This window comes from Notolepis coatsorum (assembly GCF_963971535.1).
Source record: "Notolepis coatsorum genome assembly, chromosome: 13".
Taxonomy (NCBI): Eukaryota; Metazoa; Chordata; class Actinopteri; order Aulopiformes; family Paralepididae; genus Notolepis; species Notolepis coatsorum.
The window spans coordinates 105,543,892-105,563,589 of NC_140177.1; the positions used below are offsets into that span (position 1 = coordinate 105,543,892).

The 19,698-nt window shown below is 40.7% G+C and overlaps 1 protein-coding gene across 2 annotated transcripts in view; it reads left to right on the forward strand.

Moving 5' to 3' along the window:
- Positions 1-1,923: 1,923 nt before the first annotated feature.
- nr2f6a (nuclear receptor subfamily 2, group F, member 6a) overlaps positions 1,924-19,698 on the forward strand; it is a 62,135-nt gene continuing 44,360 nt past the window's right edge. For both annotated transcript variants that reach the window (XM_084327482.1, XM_084327483.1), the window contains exons 1-3: positions 1,924-2,250; positions 2,592-3,345; positions 8,106-8,200. In XM_084327482.1, the coding sequence (XP_084183608.1) occupies positions 3,074-3,345; positions 8,106-8,200 (367 nt within the window). In that variant the 5' untranslated portion in view covers positions 1,924-2,250; positions 2,592-3,073. The remainder of the gene's footprint in view (positions 2,251-2,591; positions 3,346-8,105; positions 8,201-19,698) is intronic.

A 19,698-nucleotide genomic window follows, 5' to 3' on the forward strand; every position in this document is an offset into this window, starting at 1 on the left:
AAGGAACACTTGACTTGACTTAGATGATATAATAAGTTTGCTAAAAATAAATGAATAAATGAAGTTTGAAATACTGAGAAATAAACATCATGGTACTGTTTATCCAAAATGGACATCCAGTCCAGATTACATAAAACTCTTTCTACATTCCCACATTGAGAAAATAACTACATGTGCTCTAACCACCGTTATCTTTAGTTCATTGAAAAATATGGAGTTTAGTAAGAACTTAAAGTGGCCTTAAAGGATTTAGCAAATGCCAAATCTTTTGGAAAACGGATGCAAGACATGTTTATTTGTATTGTTTTGATTACATTAGATTAAAATGTATTGTCATTTTAGAGCACAAGTACAGTACAATGAAAATAAGTTTCTCATCCATCCAGAGTGCAAATGTAACAGTGCAATAGTAATATACAATGTACAGGTGATTGAACTGGGTAGGCTATACAATTAGAACTATTGAGTAATAGTGCTAATCAGATGTATGTACAGAGTTGTAGTATTAATAACTATGGCAGTAAGTCATACTGGCCAGCAGTGTAACTAAGGGATATATACAGATGCACATATATATGTATCTACAGATATGTAAAAAGGATTATATGCAGATATGTAGTACAGATGTGGATATATATACGGTAAGAATAAATATATATACGGTATATACAGCATTATGTACATGCTATCATACAGTTATATGGGTTATATACAGGTGTATAAGTAGGTATATATAAGGATTATATGCAGGTATATTCAGACAGATATGGATATATACTGTATTATGCTGTACATTTAAATATATAAATGTATATACAGCACTATTGTACATGCTATCATACAGTTATATGGGTAGATTATAGTACGATGTAGGTAGTTGTGATTATTGATTACAGTGTAGGGCAGTTGTAGACAGTGAACACATTATAGTATAGGCAGAGTTCAACGTTTATTTATATTGCTGGAATGCTTTAAGTGCAGAGATAAAGACAAAGGGATAGTCCTGTTGTGTATTTTGTTGGAGGGCTGGAGTGCAGTCTGGTGTTGTCAGGTTTGAGTCAGGCCTAGGGGTCATGCTCTCTGCCCCCCTGAGGAGAGAGAGCCTCCACATTCTTGTTTTGTGTGTGCACGAGCGTTGGTGTGTGTGAGCTGCCCTACACAACCCACACTTTCTGCTCTTTGACTCCAATGGCCATATAAGGCAGGCGGCACCATGGCAACCGCAGGGCTTGAATAGCAGTGTCAAATCCCTGAGCGTGCACACACACACACACACACCGCCCCCTCCCCCTTCGCACACTCCCTCTCTCTTGCTTGCTTGCTCTCTCTCTCTCGTACACACACACACACACACACACACACTAGAAAGGAAAGCTGAGGGGTAGAAAGATAAAGGAGAAGACAGGGAGAAAGAGAACAAGCGAGAGAGCGAACGGTTGTGCTGGTGGCTTCAGAAAAGACAGTCAGTTTCTGGTCCAGCCATTTACAAAAAAAAAAAAAAAAAAAAAAAAAAAAAAATCTTAATTCAATTTGTGGACTCTAGCCTGAGGGAGGGGAAGAGACGCACACATCCCTTCCCCCCGTGGAAAGGCTCCCTCCACACACACGGACGGACAGAGCACACAGGGCTATAGGCCGCACGTCGGTAGTGATCCAGGCAACACTGACAAAAGGTTGGAGGGAGAAGCAGCGTGAGGGAAGGAAGGGGGGACATCTTTAGCAGCACACACGGAGGAGATTTGCTACAACCTACCCCTCCGCCAACAACAAACAAGGAAGAGACTAGAGAGCACTTCCTCGTGCTGTGGACCTGTTTGGAGAGAGAGAGGTAGGGGGTCGGAGAGAGAGAGAGGTAGGGGGTCGGAGAGAGAGAGAGGTAGGGGGTCGGAGAGAGAGAGGTAGGGGGTCAGAGAGAGAGTGTGTTGTGTTTTGTCCACGTAGCACCACTGCAGCTGAAGAGACGCCTCAGCCACAAGAAGAAAGTGATTCTTCCGTGCAGCAGCAGTCAAGTTGTTTTCGCGTCGCGGTGACCTGGAAGAGCTCCTGTTTTTGTGGGTCAGAATGTTGCTGCACATCAGAGGAAGATTACATGCGAACAGGAGGCGATGTGTTACCGCCTCTGCTGCCCGACAACCTCGCAGCACATGAGTGAGATCCGAGGAGGAGGGGAACAAGAGAGGATTTAGTCATTTTCTAACATCCCTTCTTCTGAATGAGGGAATCTATTGGAACAGCGTGACTCCTCCAGAGGTAAGCATAACGTGATTTTTACAGGATAATTTAAATGTTAAATTAAACGAATGAGGAGAGCCTAATATAGACCAGTAATAGCTACCACCCCGTCGTATGGTCTGGTCAGTGTGAGGCATGTGCTACAGGGCGAGCTACACCGAGGTCCCCTTCAGCCATTACTGTTGCTATACAGACACCGAGCTGGGAGTCGGAAAGGAGTGTCTTCTGTGCGAGATCATTTTCACCTTCGAATCATTTAGCAACTATCGGTGAATGGGGCTATTTGCGGTCTCTCTCTCTTGGTAAAACGAGTGTTTTTTTTTTTTTTTTTTTTACTCATTTGTTTTCCCGTGTGAAAGGTTCCCTGGCTGTGAGGCGTGAGACCCCCATTCCACTTCGACAGAAAGACCGATGGAGACAAGACAACAGGCTTCTCTGTAAAGACACGACGTCTCTGGAATTGGGACCAAAGAAGAAAGGAAAATAAATCACACAATAGTGACTGCCTGGGGTAGAGAGAGAGAGAGAGAGGGGGGAGAGGAAAGCAGGCATTGGAAGCCACAGGCATGCAAAACAAAAAAGTTCCCAGACAGACTGTATCCAGGTCAGAGTGGATTGGGAGGAGCCTAAACAGCACTCCTGTGCTTCTTTCAACACTGTTTTTAACTTCTCTTCACTGAAGGTGTTTCCTTGACCCTGACAACAACAACGCTTCAGCTGATTATAAAGCAGCTCAAACAGGCCAGACTGTTCTTACCATCTCCATTACCTTGACAAGACAACACACAGTATCCGGGCTGGATTGTCCCAGTTTCTCCTACAGTGGTCCGGGAACCAAGCAATGGCCATGGTGAGCGGGGGCTGGGGAGATCCAAACGGGGGCACCAACGGGCTGGGGGACAAGGGATACCTGAGGGGGGGCGAAGAGGAGGACGGGTCGCCCCAGGCCGGGGGCAGCGACATGGAGGCCGGGGACGATGACAAGGCCTGTGTGGTGGACTGTGTGGTGTGCGGGGACAAGTCCAGCGGGAAGCACTACGGCGTGTTCACCTGCGAGGGCTGCAAGAGCTTCTTCAAGAGGAGCATCCGACGCAACCTCAATTACACCTGCAGGTGAGACCAGTGGGGCATTGTGGGTAATTGGTGTTGATTGGTTGAACAAATCAATCCATAATGGCAAAGATGTATCCAAATCCCAGAAGATTTTTTATATGGTCTGAATTCACATGTATGATTCTTACAAGGGATTTAGGCAATTTCTTTGTCATAGCTGGCCAACCAGACTATTATTATTAAAAGGACAGAAAAAAGTAATGATATCTTGGGGCATCAACTATATGTATCTTATCAAACTTATGAAGACAACAACAAGATGTTATACTTTTCTGTATGGGAATATAGTTGGGAGACAAATTATGGACATCTGCAAATGGCAAGATAGTGATACCTACATTTTTGTGAGTGGATTAGTCTGTGTTGATTTCCAAAAGGTTGAATACCTCCCCAGTCAATAGCTTCTGAAGAGTCAAAGGAACACACCAACATTATGGGAAATACAAGAATATGGATATCAATATCACCTCTCTGTGCGTTCAGTAGAAAGCTATCCGGCTGCAAGCTAGTCTGGCTTAGCACAAATTAATGGAAGTGTATACTGATCAACTAGCCTACCTCTCCTGGAGTTTTAAGCTAGGCTAGCTGATCTGTATCCACTTCCATTCATTTGTGCTAGGCTAGCTTGCTGTCAGATAGCTTTCTACTGAACACAAAATAACATTAGCAATGCTTCTTGTGGGGAATGTATAGTATTTTCCACTGCCGACCATGTCTATGTAACACACCCTGGCCAGCCACCACAAATAACCTAAGAAGAACCAGTGGTAAATATTGTAAATATTTAAACGCTTAATCTCTGTTGTTCTGTCATAATGGGTATTCAGCGCTACCAAGGATATGGATGCAAATTGATACAATGATGAGTCATACATTAAGACAACTCCACTCTGCACAGAGCTGCTACAATTGCCCACAGCAATGTGTGTGAGAGAGAGACAGAGAGAAACGCAAAGAGCGAGTATAAGTAATTGTGGTTGCTTGAGTTTTCATGCATGCGTGTGTGTTTGTGTGTGAATCATCACATACCACATGGAAAATAGTCATGATATTACAGGTCTTCTGGTATTGCCACTCTCCAATAAATAACCATTATTTTATGTATTAACACTTATACTGTAAGGCAGCTATTTCATAACTATACTGTACACATTACAAATCGTTGCCGTCAAATCATACCCTCGCATTAACCACAATCAAGTTTCCTGGAAATATAAAAAAGCAGCCTGGTTTTCAGTTTCACTTTTTGTTTTCAACATCAGTATCCAATGGATTTTCCGATTCTGAATCAATCTTCATTTGAACAAGCGATTATCGATTCATAGTCCCTAGATCGATATGATTTATATATTTTTTGGAATATACTGTATATATTTTTTTATCCCCACATTTTGTCGTTATGCCATTTCCCTTCCTGGTCGGATCTAAAATCATGGATCAAGTGAAAGAATCACTCAAGTCACCGCCAGGTGCAAAGGCAGATTTCTGGTTTCATTTTCGATTTTAAAAACATGACGACACAGAGAAGAGCTGGACAAAAGCAAAGCCATATGTAAGCTGTGCAAAGGGGAGGTGAAATATTGTGGAACTGGAAATACAACAAATCTACGAAACCACTTACTGAGACATCACCCAGACGTGACCTATGCAAAAGCCAATGTTCCAAAACAAATTCATGTAACTGCTTGAGAGTAAATTCTTAATGTAAACATGATATTTTTAATTGCAAGTAGTGCATGTAGACTGTTCCTTGAACCATTTATAGCATTGAATCGAATAGAAAAATGAATCGATTCGGGACCTTGTCATAATCGAATTGTTTTGGGAAATCAGTGGCGATACCCAGCCCTATTCTTCAATATATTTTGTGAGAAATTTTACTTACTGTTTTGCTTTTTATAATAACTTCAGATGACACAATTTTATATCACGATTCACAATATATAAAAAACAGTGATAACACAAATGTATTATAGGAAGGCAGGATGGCCCAGAGGTAAAGAGGCTGACTAGTAACCCAAAAGTCGCTGGTTTGATCCCCAGCAGGCTGTTCTCCACCTGTCAACGGTTGACTGGTATTACAATATTACATCTGTCTGTCCCATGGTGCCCACTATCTCTGCGTTCAGTAGGAAGCTATCTGGCTGCATGTTAGCCTAGCTTAGCACAATGAATGGAAGCGGACATGACCGGTTAGCCTTCGGGAGTGGTGTTAGTTGGACAATGCCTAGGCTAACCGGTCATGTCCGCTTCCATTCATTGTGCTAAGCTAGGCTAACATGCAGCCATATAGCTTTCTACTGAACGCACAGAGAGAAAACTGGTATCTATCTTCTTGTCTCTCTGGAGAAGACGGTAAGCAAAATGTTGGCGTGTTTCTTTTTAAAACAAGGCATTGAACGGAACCCCCAAACTGCTCCAGCGGTGCTGCGCTGCAGGTCACCATGCACTCTGACCTCTCTTCGGTAGGGGGGGATATGCGAAAAGACACATTTCAGTTACATTCATCCTTCAATCTTCATCTTCTTCTTTTGAATCATTGAGCGCTAGGCTCATGAAACTGAATCCATACAGGACCATGATGTAGTCGAATACCAACATGAAAATCATTCAAATTAGAGTTATATGGCAGCAGTACAGTCTACGACTCTACGGTATTATTTCATATTAATCCCATTTTTACAGGCTAAACTTTCACAACAATGAGCATGTTCTTTTACAGTCATAAACTGATTTATAAATTCAACTCAAAATGTAATATGTCTCACTGCCTTCTGATCTAGCCAATACTCCCAGTTGCCTAGCTATATGAAAAATCCATGATCGTGATGCAATATTAAACACATGGGTTGCCAACAACGAGATTTCTCGTTATTGGCCGCCATGCGTTGGTTGCCAATAACGAGATTTCTCGTTATTTAATCATTATTTCTTTTATTAGCGATATCCATTAATTTTTCATCCGTCCAGCCTGATGTCTTTTTTCTGTTAAGCACTTTGAGCTGCAGTTTCTGTATGAAAGGTGCTATACAAATAACGTTTATTATTATTATTATTATTATTATTATTATTATTATTATTATTATTATTATTATTATTATTATTATTATTATTATTATTATTATTATTATTATTATTATTATTATTATTATCATCATTGGGAATGGCTCTGAGCTCGAAAAGGGCAAATACCGCCCCCTATCGTCTCCCGGATGGTAATGCACATCATTGGATTGGATTGAGTGAAAAAGTGCATCAGAGAAAATCTCCGGTCCAGGGTTTTCCCACCTCTGGCAAGCAGTGTCGTGTTACCAAATTCACTGGCGAGGCTGGAAGCAGCTTGGATTATGCGTTTCGGACTATAACGTTGGATCAATAAACGCGATCAATATTTGGAATGGCGATCAGGAATTGGATTAATCTTTTTGCAGAACATCTGATCTGAGATTTTCACAGATTTCACAATGTGTGGCGTTAGGCGCTGAGCGTGGCACGAATAAATGATTTTTCAGCCCGCCTTTGTATTGTGCATAAGAACACAAATACTCTCGATAATCTAGCATTTATTTGAAAACGATTCATAAATCAGCCTGAAAATGACAACAGCTTTTGTGTATTCCAGTAAATGGCTATTTTCGCGGGAATTTCTCTGAAATTACTAGAACTCTCCGAAACTATACTCGTATTCAAAACGGTATAAAACGGAAATGTACTGATGAAAAAACAATCTGTTTCGTACATGTTGACTGCAAGCAAGTCATTTATAAGCAACGGGTGTATTAGACACATAGCCATAATTTAAGATATAGTTTATGCGTTCGCAAATGTGCTCGTCCTCTCATTGATTAACGTGGTGGCATCCAAGCGATAAATCGTCATATCCGGCTGGCAACCAATGTGTTATCACTGAGGAGATCTATGGAGGGGGAGGGGTGGGCTATTGGGTCATAGACACTTCTGTGAAATCAGCTTTACATACATTAAATGTATCTCAATAGGAGAGGCTTACTTTGTTTCAAATCATGTTTATCGCTTCTGGAGCTTATCTGTGTTGCCCCGCTCCCCCCCTCATAGACACACACACATGCTTGCATTTGTCCTGAAGTAGAGCTGGGTTATACAATCACTCACTGACAGTCAAGCAAATCCAGACAACCTCGTGCTGGGGTGAAGGCGGTTGAGCATGTACACTACACTCTCACTCTTGTGGGAAGTCAACATCCCTTACTAAAAATAATCGTGCTATTTACTAAAAAGAATCATGGTTTTTATTAAAAACTGCATTATATTTACTTTTTAAAAAATCATGGTATTTACAAAAAATATATATATAATTAAATAAAGTATAATAATATTAGATTCACCTCCATGTAACAATATGTAGTTCAGATTTACTACAGTTTTCAAGTAGTTTCCCCAACATGGTACATTATATACAATGGTCGTAACCACGGTAACACTGAAACTACCACCATACTACCATTATTATTTTTTCATGTTTCATGATGTATGATGTATTGTACTTTATTTATTTACACGCAACCTTCTTTGTTCCACATAGAGATTCCTGCTTCACGGTTCCTCAACCCCATTATTACTTTTTATTGTGCTGTCCTGATGTCATCATCTCTTACACGGTTATCGCCATAGAAGGAGGAACAGAATGTTTACAAAAAAGGCTGTGAATCTAAACCGAGCGCTGGGTTCGTGAATAATCGATCAATAATAATCCATGTTGTGTTTTGTGAATGTGTTATCAGGTCCAACAGAGAATGCCAAATAGACCAACACCACCGCAATCAGTGCCAGTACTGTCGCCTGAAGAAGTGCTTCCGCGTGGGCATGCGCAAAGAAGGTATCTTTCTCAACCTGATCCACCAGTCTATGTAATCCCTATGTTTTTGGTATGCATCCAACCGACATACACACTGTACCTCCTGATAATGTATTTTAATAGATTGTGCATCAGAGGAATGCACACCACACACTGTAAAGTCTTAAGCTTTGCACAACATGTAGGGCTCAGTGGTATACCCTTTTACAGTTCATAGAAAATAACTCAACGCTATATATATATATATATATATACCGGTGTGTGTGTGTATATATATATATATATACACACACACATGAGCAGCACGGTGGCACAGTGGTTAGCACTATTGTACAGCAAGAAGGTCCTGGGTTCGAACCCCAGTAGGCGGCCATTCTGTGTGGAGTTTGCATGTACTCTGGTTTCCTCCCACACCATAAATACATGCATGGTAGTGGTAGGCAGGGACTACAGATGAAAACTAGCTAATTAGCTAATTCTGGCACATTTACATTGATGTGGAAACTGAAGATGTTGATTAATGTGCACTGTCCCTGGGTAAAAAAAAAATAATAAAAAAAAAAATATATATATGAAAAAAAACAAGTAAATATAAAAAGTAAAAAGTATGTTTTACTTACTAGTTCTAGTAGGTTCTCTCCAGGCTAGTGTTGTCAAAAATATCGATACATATCGATACTGAATATTTCAAATGGTTTCGATACTCATTTCCCTAAGTATCGATACTTTCTGCAGTACCGATACCAGCTGGCTTGCTCCCGCAAGTTGTTGACAGACAAACGCGCTGCCAGAGCACGCTTGCCCTTCCGCCGCCTCCTCCTCCTCAGAGACCGGCAACAGACACAAGCTGCTGCTGCAGCCTCCTCCCCCTCACAGCCGGGAGCCCTGTCTTCAGTTTGTACACAAAGCTATTATTAGCTAACGTTAGCTGTCGTTCCTCCGTTAGCTTATGCTAGCTAGCTGGCCACATTTATAATTACTTCATGGAAACGGAGTAACGTCAAGCCGAGCCCACCCACACTACACCAGTACACGCATGAACTCGACACAACTACCCCGTTTCCAACGTTAGGTCAAGCGGAGCCCATCCTACACTAGTACACGCATGAACTCGACACAACGTTACCCCGCCTCCATGAAGTGTCCAATTAGCAGCAATGTTGTTGAAAATGTAACGTTAATAAATGCTCCGAGCATAGCTCCGGAGAAATCTCTCTCTCTCTCTCTCTCTCTCTCTCTCTAAGTACCCTTGTTTTCGGGTCATAACTAGAAAGGTGCGCTCAGTAGACCTCAAATCTCCAGCAGCCTCTTTCTCTGATCTAAAGATAAACAAAGGGTTTTAAAAGTGTTATATTTATCTTCTCTTATAGTACCAGAGAGAAGCTGAGGAGAACCAACCGGCAACAAAAGCTAAATTTGTTTAAAAAAAAATATATATATATATATATTTTTTTGGTATCGAAGTGGTATCGAAGTATCGACACTTTTCAAGGTATCGTATCGAAGTAGAAATTCCAGTATCGTGACAACACTACTCCAGGCATCACCTGGCTTCCAACCCACGACATCATCCTCACAGGCTACCAGGGTTTCCGTTAGAAAAAATTGTTGCCGGTCTCCGTGACCTGCAAGATTTCAATCTACCGGACAAATGAGATTAATTCCGGTCATAGTTTATTGAGCTTTAAAACAATTGAATAAAGAATGTCATCCTCAAGGCATGTAGATTTATAATATTATTACTTAAAACTATAGGCTACTTTTGCGTATACAGTCATTAATATATTCCAAATAAAATAAGCCCCTCGATACTCCGTGCTGCTGCTGACTTGAAATAAAATAGACCGCGTATGTGGGCAGTCGGTCCGACACTAAACAGCAGTCTGTTATAATCACATTTTTATGAGCTAACGAATTCCGTTATATTGGACATTTGTATTAATTATATCAAGCGAAGAACTGAGACATTTTGCAGAGAGAGACGGCAACATTATCGTGGGTTTGCGTGATGTATATCTCCACCTCCCAACGACTTGGTGCTGGTCATAATGTCCGGTGAAAACAACTCCCTCCAAGCACAACTTGACCACCCGAACCGTACCAAAACAGGGCAAAATTAAATAGCCCATGCGACGACGCCGACGAACGATTCATTACATTCGTTTCATCGTTGCTCCACCAAGCAGCCGGTCCAACAATGAAAGCTGTTATCAGCGCGAGCCGGCCGCAGTTAGTTTGCAAGAAGCATCCAGCTGCAGACCCGCAGAGCAGCTTTCCAGGTCTGGGGACCGCACTGTGCCAGCAAAGCTGGTGGGTTCTGTGGGTCTGCAGCTGCATGCCTTCCGCAAATCCAGCAGCAAGCTCTCGCTGAGCGAAGCAACGACAACAAACGCAATGATTGTTTCGTTCATCGCATAGGCCACCCAACTCCAGCCCATCCAAATACAATTAAAATAATCAAACTGTGCCCAGAGGGAACTATTTTCACCGGACACTATGACCGGAGAGATTAAATATGTCGGACTTCAACAGATTTTGCCGGTCAAATACCGGTAATTACCGGCTAACGGAAACGCTGCAGGCTACAGTCTAAATGTCACATATTGGCTGTCTGGGCTCCTATAGTTAAGCTAGCCATGCGTGTCGGCTCGATGCCACATACTTAAGAGGCCTAATCTAGTGCAAGAAGTGTGAGTGAGAGGGGATACGGTACTAAGACACCTGCGTCCCCGAGCACCAGTCATTCAGACAGACACCTCTTCTCATCAGTCAGAGGTTTGCCTGTAGAAGTGATCTGCCTGGTTGGCTATAGATGAGGTAATGCAATTTGGTTCTCTCCTGTGGTGGGCTTGAATGGCAACTAGGGATGGGAATTGCTAAGATTTTATCGATACCGATTACATTATCGATTCTGCTTATTGATCCGATTCCCTGATCGATTCCTGATAAATTGTTGGGTGGAAAAAGAGTACATACAGGTTTATTATTAACTTACTTATTTTTTTAGCTCCGAAATCAAATTGCCCTTCTCAACGTCATACCATGCAGGGATCAGGCGGTTGGTTAAACTCTCTGGATGGGGGGTTATATTTTGGGTTGAGAGTAGGGATAGTGTAGAGCCATATGAAATCCGTTTTATTATTTTCCAAATTCCATTTTATTTTTTCCCAAATTCCATTTTTTCCGTTTTAATATTTCAGAATTCTGTATTTAGCCTTTTATGCTCATTTTACCATCAGAAATAGTGTCTAATAAGTGGGAATGAATAAATGTCCACAATTGAATAAGATATAACAGTCAATTTAATGTTTTTAAGTGCTGCAACTCAGAAATACAGTTCAATTTTACACAATATTTTTCAATTAATATTGTGACAAAATAAAAAAAATACATATTTCAAGTGTAAACAATAGATACAGCTAGCTACTACTGACATTATCACAATGACAATGTCAGTAACCTAGCTATATCTATTATATTGTGATGAAATATAGTAATGCATAATTTAGGCACCTTTAGTTTAGTTTATTTCGTTTATAAAGGACAGTGTATAATGGCAATCGTTTGCATTAAACAAATGGATGGGTGCACTAGATTTAGCAAGACGCTATCATTTCCATCTATAGTCCTATGTACTGTAACGTTTCATAGCTATTTAAGTTTATTTAGATTATAAAGGGCAGTGTATAATGACAATCGTTTGCATTAAACAAATGGATGGGTGCACCAGATTTAGCTAGAACTTCTAGAAGCTATCATTTCCATAGATAGTCCTATAACGTTACATAGCTATTTAAGTGTATTTAGTTTATAAAGGGCAGTGTATAATGACAATCGTTTGCATTAAACAAATGGATGGGTGCACTAGATTTAGCTAGAAGCTAAACGTCCTAACGTTATAGCTATTTAATCACAATAGTGTCGCAAGTGTTTTTGCGGGTCCAGTCCACGGAACGTTGACAGAATTAGCAAAACACCTTATCACCGGAGGCATAAAAGTCATTAGGATACTGTTCTGCTCTGAATTGAGGGCTTATTGTGGAATAGTTTAGCTTCTTGACGATGTTAACACTGAAGCAGCCAGACGCTTGAGCACCGCGGCTGTGTTGTGTGTAACACGCTGTAGAGTCCCCGCCTCCCCGGTCGTGTGTGCACCAAACGTTCCACCCAAAAACAAAATTTCAGTCCAGATTAGGCCAAATTCTGCAATATTCCATGTTTTGCAGTTGATTCCATTTTTATTGGTTAATTCCGCGATTCCGTCCGCGATTCCGTGAACGCGGATTTCATATGGCTCTAATAGTGATGCACGATATATCGGCCGCCGATATAATATCGGCCGATATGGCAGTTTCTTTTACACATCGGTATCGGTCCGATATCAAAATTGGCCAGATATAATTTTTTTATTTTTTATTTATATATATTTTTTTAACATGGTTTGACCTTAACCCATTCTCTGCCACCACTTTGATCATCCTAAACCATCTTCTGCCAGTGCTATTTGTCTATGGAGATGTTCACCTTCTTTGCAGGGCTATAACTTTTTAAATTGTATTGCTAAATTGACATTACTATGGCCCATTCAACATCAATTATCTATCGTTCAGGATGTAGGAACGTTTTACTTTTTCATTCACACATTCATAATAAAATACCGTCTAGAGCAGCGGTTCTCAACAGGGGTTCCGCGGCACACAAGGGTGCCGCGGAGAGCTGCCAGGGGTGCCGCGAGATGCCTGGGAATGTTCTTTAAAAATATAGAATGACAACAGTCTTATTTTGAAAATCCTGTAGCGGGTCTCATTTCTGCCCACGCGCAGCTCCAGCTATAATAACTAGGCTCCGACAGCTAGCAACATTCAGGTCATTATGATACTCTTATTTTAAAAACCTGTAGTGTCGTGACTCATTTCCGCTCTACAGCACACAGCCGGATGCATCTCCACACAGCAGTACTAGTAGCGTCTCAGGCAGCAGTAGCGCTGCGTCTGGAACAGTGAACACGCACATTGCAACAACAAGGATAGTGTTTTCGCGAACCAAAACAAATCCCTGCTGTTTTATTCTGCAACGGGTCAAATGCATATAACATGCTTTGCAATCCTTGACATTCCTTTATGACCACATTGTGTTTAAGACCGGAATTAATGCGACGTTAGCATAAGCTAACAACAAGCTAAAGCCCTGTTCAGAGCGACAGAACAGCAGAGTGGGGACTTGGAAGGAGGACTGGGGAGGAGGGGGGGGGGGGCATTCTCCCTCTGTGTGTGTGCGTTTGAAAAGATATGATGAAGTCAGACGAGTGTATTATATTGATAGTAAATGTACTGAGGGTGGACAGACAGATGATGTTGATATTTAAACATAAAAAATACAATACATAATAAATGTATCCATGATCATCATGCAACATAAAACAATTGCAGGAACGGTTTGGGAGAGGAAGGGGTTGCGTGTTCCAAAAAATTTACTTAAAGTTTAAAGCTCAATATATCAAAACGTGGCACTTTATAGTGAACAGGTCTATTTGTATTAAAAACAATAAATTGTTTTTTATTTAAATGTCTGGAAGAGCTAAAACATTTTTGTAATGTTTGTAATGTAATTCCTTACACGTAACGTGTCTGGCTGTGTGACGTCAACTTGTCAGCATGAAAATGACAGCCAAACATGGCACTGCAACTAAATAACACAAATACAATAGGCACATTTGTGACTGTTACAAATATAACATGTTTTATACTTGTGCTACAAGATTTTGGCCTGTGCTACAAAACTATCAACCTCTGTAGCACCAGTGCTATGTGCAAAAAAAGTTAACGTACAGCCCTGCAACTATTTAACTAAACAAATAGTCTATCTAGTGCTTCATGTGTATACAATAATTGCCTAATCTAATAACATGAACTAAAAAAGAAATCGATCACACGTTTCGTAAAGTTATTATAGAAACTTCACCAACTTAACGTCCGCGGCAGGCGTCATTACTTTTACCAACAGATTTTCCAACGCATTTCCAGAGCAGTCCTATGTCCGTTATCAAGGAAATGCAAAGCGGCTATCGCAATCGTCGTTGTGATAATAATCACTAAATGCATTCAGTGCTGGATCTAATCAAATGGATTTATCGAGACACGTTATGGAAAGTTCAAGACCGGACCACACAGCTTCTGAAAAGTGCCAATTACACGCTTCCGACGGCGATGGTCTACTCGCAGAACAAGTGAGTGTATCATCCGCTGTGTTATGATTATTATGATACAAAATGTAAATGAATTAATTAATGAAAACTGTATTTAACAGATAAACAGTAAAAGGCACTCTGCAGGGATGTGATGTCATAATCAATCGTCACCTCACTAGAATAATATTTCCAACGTGAACCGCAAAGCTGAATTTTCACACAAAATGGACACGTTTTTAACTCGTCCATCGAAACAGGTTACAGTTACCAATACCAATTCAGTACCTTCCAGTACCAATTCGACCGCTGAGATTGCCCCAGTCAAACAGTGCAGCTGCAATGTTGTGTTCTCATGCTAAACCAGACTGGTATCATGTTGTGTGATCCTTTTCTGTATAAAAAAAAAAAAAAACATGATTTTCTGTTTGAGAAATGGTCACACTATTGCTATATTTATTTATACATTTAGACCTGAAACGCCTGGTAATAATGCATTATATAGCCTGCATATACACACAAATGTGTTTCCCGGTTTCAATGGGTTAAATAAACGTTATTTTGAAAGCAAGCACTTTTGTCATCATTTTAGCAAAAAAGACAGGACCGGAAACGTCTTTATCGTATGTAGGGGTGCCCTGGAATGTTTTATTGGACACAGGGGTGCCTTGGCAGCAGAAAGGTTGAGAACCCCTGGTCTAGAGTATAAATATGTTTTTATCGTTTCTGCAGTATTTCATAGAACGTGAGATATAGGCATAAATGCATATTAGGCTTGGGCGGTATGACTTTTTTCATACCGTTATACCTTGATTGCCTAATACCGCGGTGCACGGTATATGACGGTATGACTTTCATTCATCAGCGGGGGGGGGGGGGCAACCCAACCCGAGTTACCAAGTAAACAAATCATCGTCAGCTCTCAGAATGGTAGTCCCGCACCGGTAGAAGCCTGCACCGTTTTAGCGTTAGCATCTAGCCATGGCAGACTATTTGATTCCTTAAGGGCTAGAAATTGCCTGGGTTTTGGTATGCTCCCGAAATGCTCCCGTTGTTTGGCTACTTCTATGTGCAGTGAAAACTACTCGAATGCTTTATAACCTAGTCATTGATTTAGTTCAGGGTAATCTAAGATTAGCCGCAGAGCTAACGCTAGTTAACGTGAGCTAACGCGTTATTCAAGCTCAGTAGCTCACAGAGAGAGATAAACAGCTGACAGCGGATAGTACAGGACGGTACAAATACAATAAAAAGGCGGGTGGGGGCTGTTGTGTAAACCTTGTACTCTTTAGTTCACATATAATAAGAGACGGATTATTTGCTTGCTCCACCAGTGCACCACTCGACAACAACACACACCAACTCTCGTCACAACCAACGCTTTACGGTATTTTCACAGCACTGTCGCAACATTACCGTAAACCGTGAACACCGTTGTGACCCACTCGCTCCACTAGAGCGGTCTCGCCCTCTGCTGGCGCATGTGTGCACTACACTCAGTGTGTGCACTACACTCAAAACTCTGTTTCACTGTTATAGAAACTGAAGCGCATCTGTGATTTTGACGGTGACGGACGGTATTGAATCAATACCGTCGGTATCTCTAAATACCCCGGTATACCTTAATACCGTCATACCGCCCAAGCCTAATGCATATATTAGATTATCAAATGCAGTTTGATACCGATCCATGCTATATTAAAAATGTCAACTGTACATGATCCTAAACGTCATGACTGATCATCTGCGGGTGAACGGAGGGGGGGGGGGTCGTTTATAATTCAATGACCGACGTTAAATGATTTATGTAGTATGGGTGATATATTGATCAGAGCAGTTTGTATCGAAAATGATAAAGAAAAACGCTGAAACCAGGGTTCGAAATTAACGGGGGCTTGGGGCAAAATGCCCTCGAAAATTGTCCAAATGCCCTCGAAAATCAGTTAAGGGGGGCAAGAAAAGCCCCAGACAGTTTACTAATTATATATATAATTATGCTCTACAGTGCGAGGATTTCCCTCGTATTTGCCCCTAATAATATGTGTGTGTGCGAACCGGAAAAATCATTTACTTGCAGTGTGCGAGATGAGTGAAGATTACAAAACAGCTCCGCTGTTAATAGTTCAGAAACTGGACTGAAATTCAGTTTTTGGGTGGAATGCAAGGAGGGAGGGAGGCGGGGCCCTCTGCGTATTACTGGGTGCTTGAGAGGTGCGAACGCAGACAGACAGAGAGCTCTGCTCTGCTTTCATCAAGCATGCATAGTGTAACTTAAGTTACACTGCTATCTTAACGTTAGCAAGCTAAGCATCTGCATAGCGCGACCTGTGTAACGTTAAGTAACTTGTGTTCGGCGGGGAAAGACCGTTCCATTTGTAACACAACTTCAAATAATAACATCCAAATCCGATCCCGATGCGCATTTCCTTCATTCCACAGCGCTGAGCGCGCAACGTATTTCATTGATAGATCTGGCCAGAGCCTATACTCACAAACGTTCCAGTGCTGTCTTCCTGATGATTTTAATCCAAACGTCCATTCAAAACTTGTATTATGAAATAATTCTGGGATGTCTGACTATTTCCCTATGCATTGGTGCGAGTTCAGCTGACAGTCCATAGAGTCCATGACATAATACGTTCATGAGATGCTCTGTTCTTTTGTTGTGTTTGAGGTGGATGTTGTTGCGTGTGTGGGGTTTTTCGTGTATCAATTTGAAACGAGCCTCTTGACTGTTGGAATTAGGGATGTTAAAAATAAAATGGCTAATAATATTAGACATTCATTGATCCAGAGCAGGGGTGGCCAACCCGCGGCTCGCGAGCCGCATGCGGCTCTTTGCCCGTCAATGTGCGGCTCTTTCATCCATAAAAAAAAACAAAAAAAAAATATTTTCTTTAATTTCTTTTTTACTTTTTTTTTATTTTTTTTACTTTTTTTTATTTTTTTTACGTCACTCATTCCATAAGGACGTAGAATAAACATTTACAATTTTTTTTTAAATGGTCCATTTGCATGTTCTTGGTATCTGAATCTAGGGACATATATGGATCAGTGTCAGAAATAGTGTGTCTGTTACTAGGCTTGAGTAAATTGTAATGAACCAAAGGAGAATATCAATTCTATTTAAAAATAAATTTATCTTTGACTGTAAATAACACCATGCTAAAATTGACCAGACCTGAAAAATCTAAGCAAATGAATAAAGGGAAGATGATTAAACAGAAGGTTTTGTAGATACAGTACTGAATTCTGCCATCTTTTTTATAATGTAAATTTCTCCACCATTTTTCATCATATTGCAACACCGTTTTTTGCAAGACGTTCACAGAAAGGTAGAGAAACTAACTGTGTTCTGTTTTATGGCAATAACGTTCAGGTTTGTGGGAGATAATCCCAAAAAATAAGAGAAATTAAAAAGTAAATCCAGAAGTCAGATGATTGACAGGGGCTGGTGTGAGCTGGGTAGGGTAGTTTTTCGAAATTTGAAAGCCCTGAGTCTCTTCCTTCAAAAGACTACACTCACTTTTGGCTGTGCCACTTCCTCCTGTCAATATGCGCCGGTTTCCGACTCAATGCCCTGAGATTTCTATAATCTTATATTTCACTAATAACAGTTAAAATAATTGGTAAACAAACGTAATGCTGAAAATATACACTTTTACTGTATATCTCGGGCTTAAGAGGTTAACCCTGTGAGGCCCAAATTAAAAAGAAATTAGCAACTTCAGAGGCCAGAGGGTGGGACATATAAACATATTTACTATCAAATAGCATTGTGAGGCTGAACAACAGGACCAATTGACTATACATGTGCTTAAAGGGGAACTATCTTATAAATGGCTTTTTTCAGTGTTTACCATTGTTTCTTAGCTATGTGGACTTATATCAATAGGATATATGTCTCTAATTCTCATATTGGCGAATTCTTACAATTCTCCTCTCACAATATTCACCCTCACTGAACTGAGTCATCTGAAAATGTGCATATCTGTGATGTCAGAGATTTCTCAGCTGCATAATAATGTGGCAGTTGATGTGGCAGTTGGCACCAGGCCACACAGTGGTTGGAGCCCAGCCTCAAAACGGCTTAAGATCTTGAGGTAGAAAAATGCGGTTTTTAGTACTTGATTAGAAATACAAAACAATGCATTTTTTTTTGAAAAAAACCTAGGTGTTCCATAGACTCACAGGAATTGTGTAAAAGTGCCCAAATAGTGAAAGAAATAGTAAAATAGTTCCCCTTTAACATTTTTTAAATAAACATTATTTTTTTAAATGGCTAAAAGTGATTTTGTAATTTTGCAACCGTGGGTCTCACAGGGTACTTTTAACCCTGTGAGGCCCAAATAAAAAAAGACATTAGCAACTTCAGAGGCCAGAGGGTGAGACCTATAAACACATGAAGGGTGCCGTGACTGAAAAAAAAGGTTGAGAAACGCTGGTATATGGTGTGGCTCTTTGTGGTACCACAGTAATTTTTGTGGCTCTTAGTCTCTGACTGGTTGGCCACCCCTGATCCAGAGGCAACCGGCTATTCGTCTGCTATTTGTAGATATATCAAGACAACAACACAACTTGCCCTCAGGGACAATCATATTTAATCTATTTAGATAGAGTATGTATGTATTATTTACAGATAATTGAAGGTACCTCAAAACATGAAACCAAGCCATGTCACACATCGTGTGTGTGTGTGTGTGTTACTTGAACAATTGTCACTGTGCTCCTAAATTTCTTTGTGTGCTCCTAAATTTGTATTTAGATTTTATTTATTAACATTTTATTTAGGAGCACATGTGCTCCTTGGGAAAAAGGTTAGCGTAGAGCCCTATATATGGAGACATTAACATTACGTTATCAAACATGGGGACGAAGACTGTAAAAAAAAGTGTCAACAATGTTTTATAATCTTTATGGTAATTTTCATTATAAAAATGTTGTGCCCCCGAAATACAAAAAAAAGCCCCCGAAAATCAATTAAGGGGGGCAAAAAAAGCCCTTAATTTTTTTTTCTTCTAACCCTGGCTGAAACTCACGTCAGTCTCCTTGTAGCGTTGGGCGATGAGAGTGGAGCAAACGGATCCCAATTATGGGATGTTGATCGATGCGATCCATTTCCGGTTTGTATATTACTAATACACGTCCAAATCATGTTGATTATTGAGTTATGGCAAAGATCCATATCCACGGTGTCTGTATTGAGCCCCGGGACGATAAACGAGTGGCCGGAGGAAAATAGGGGACGGACCGAGCTCCAATGGGCACTTCCGGTTTGGCAACTCGCCGATCGGCCACCAGGTGGCGGTATTGAAGCGTTTCAGAGTTGTGATGG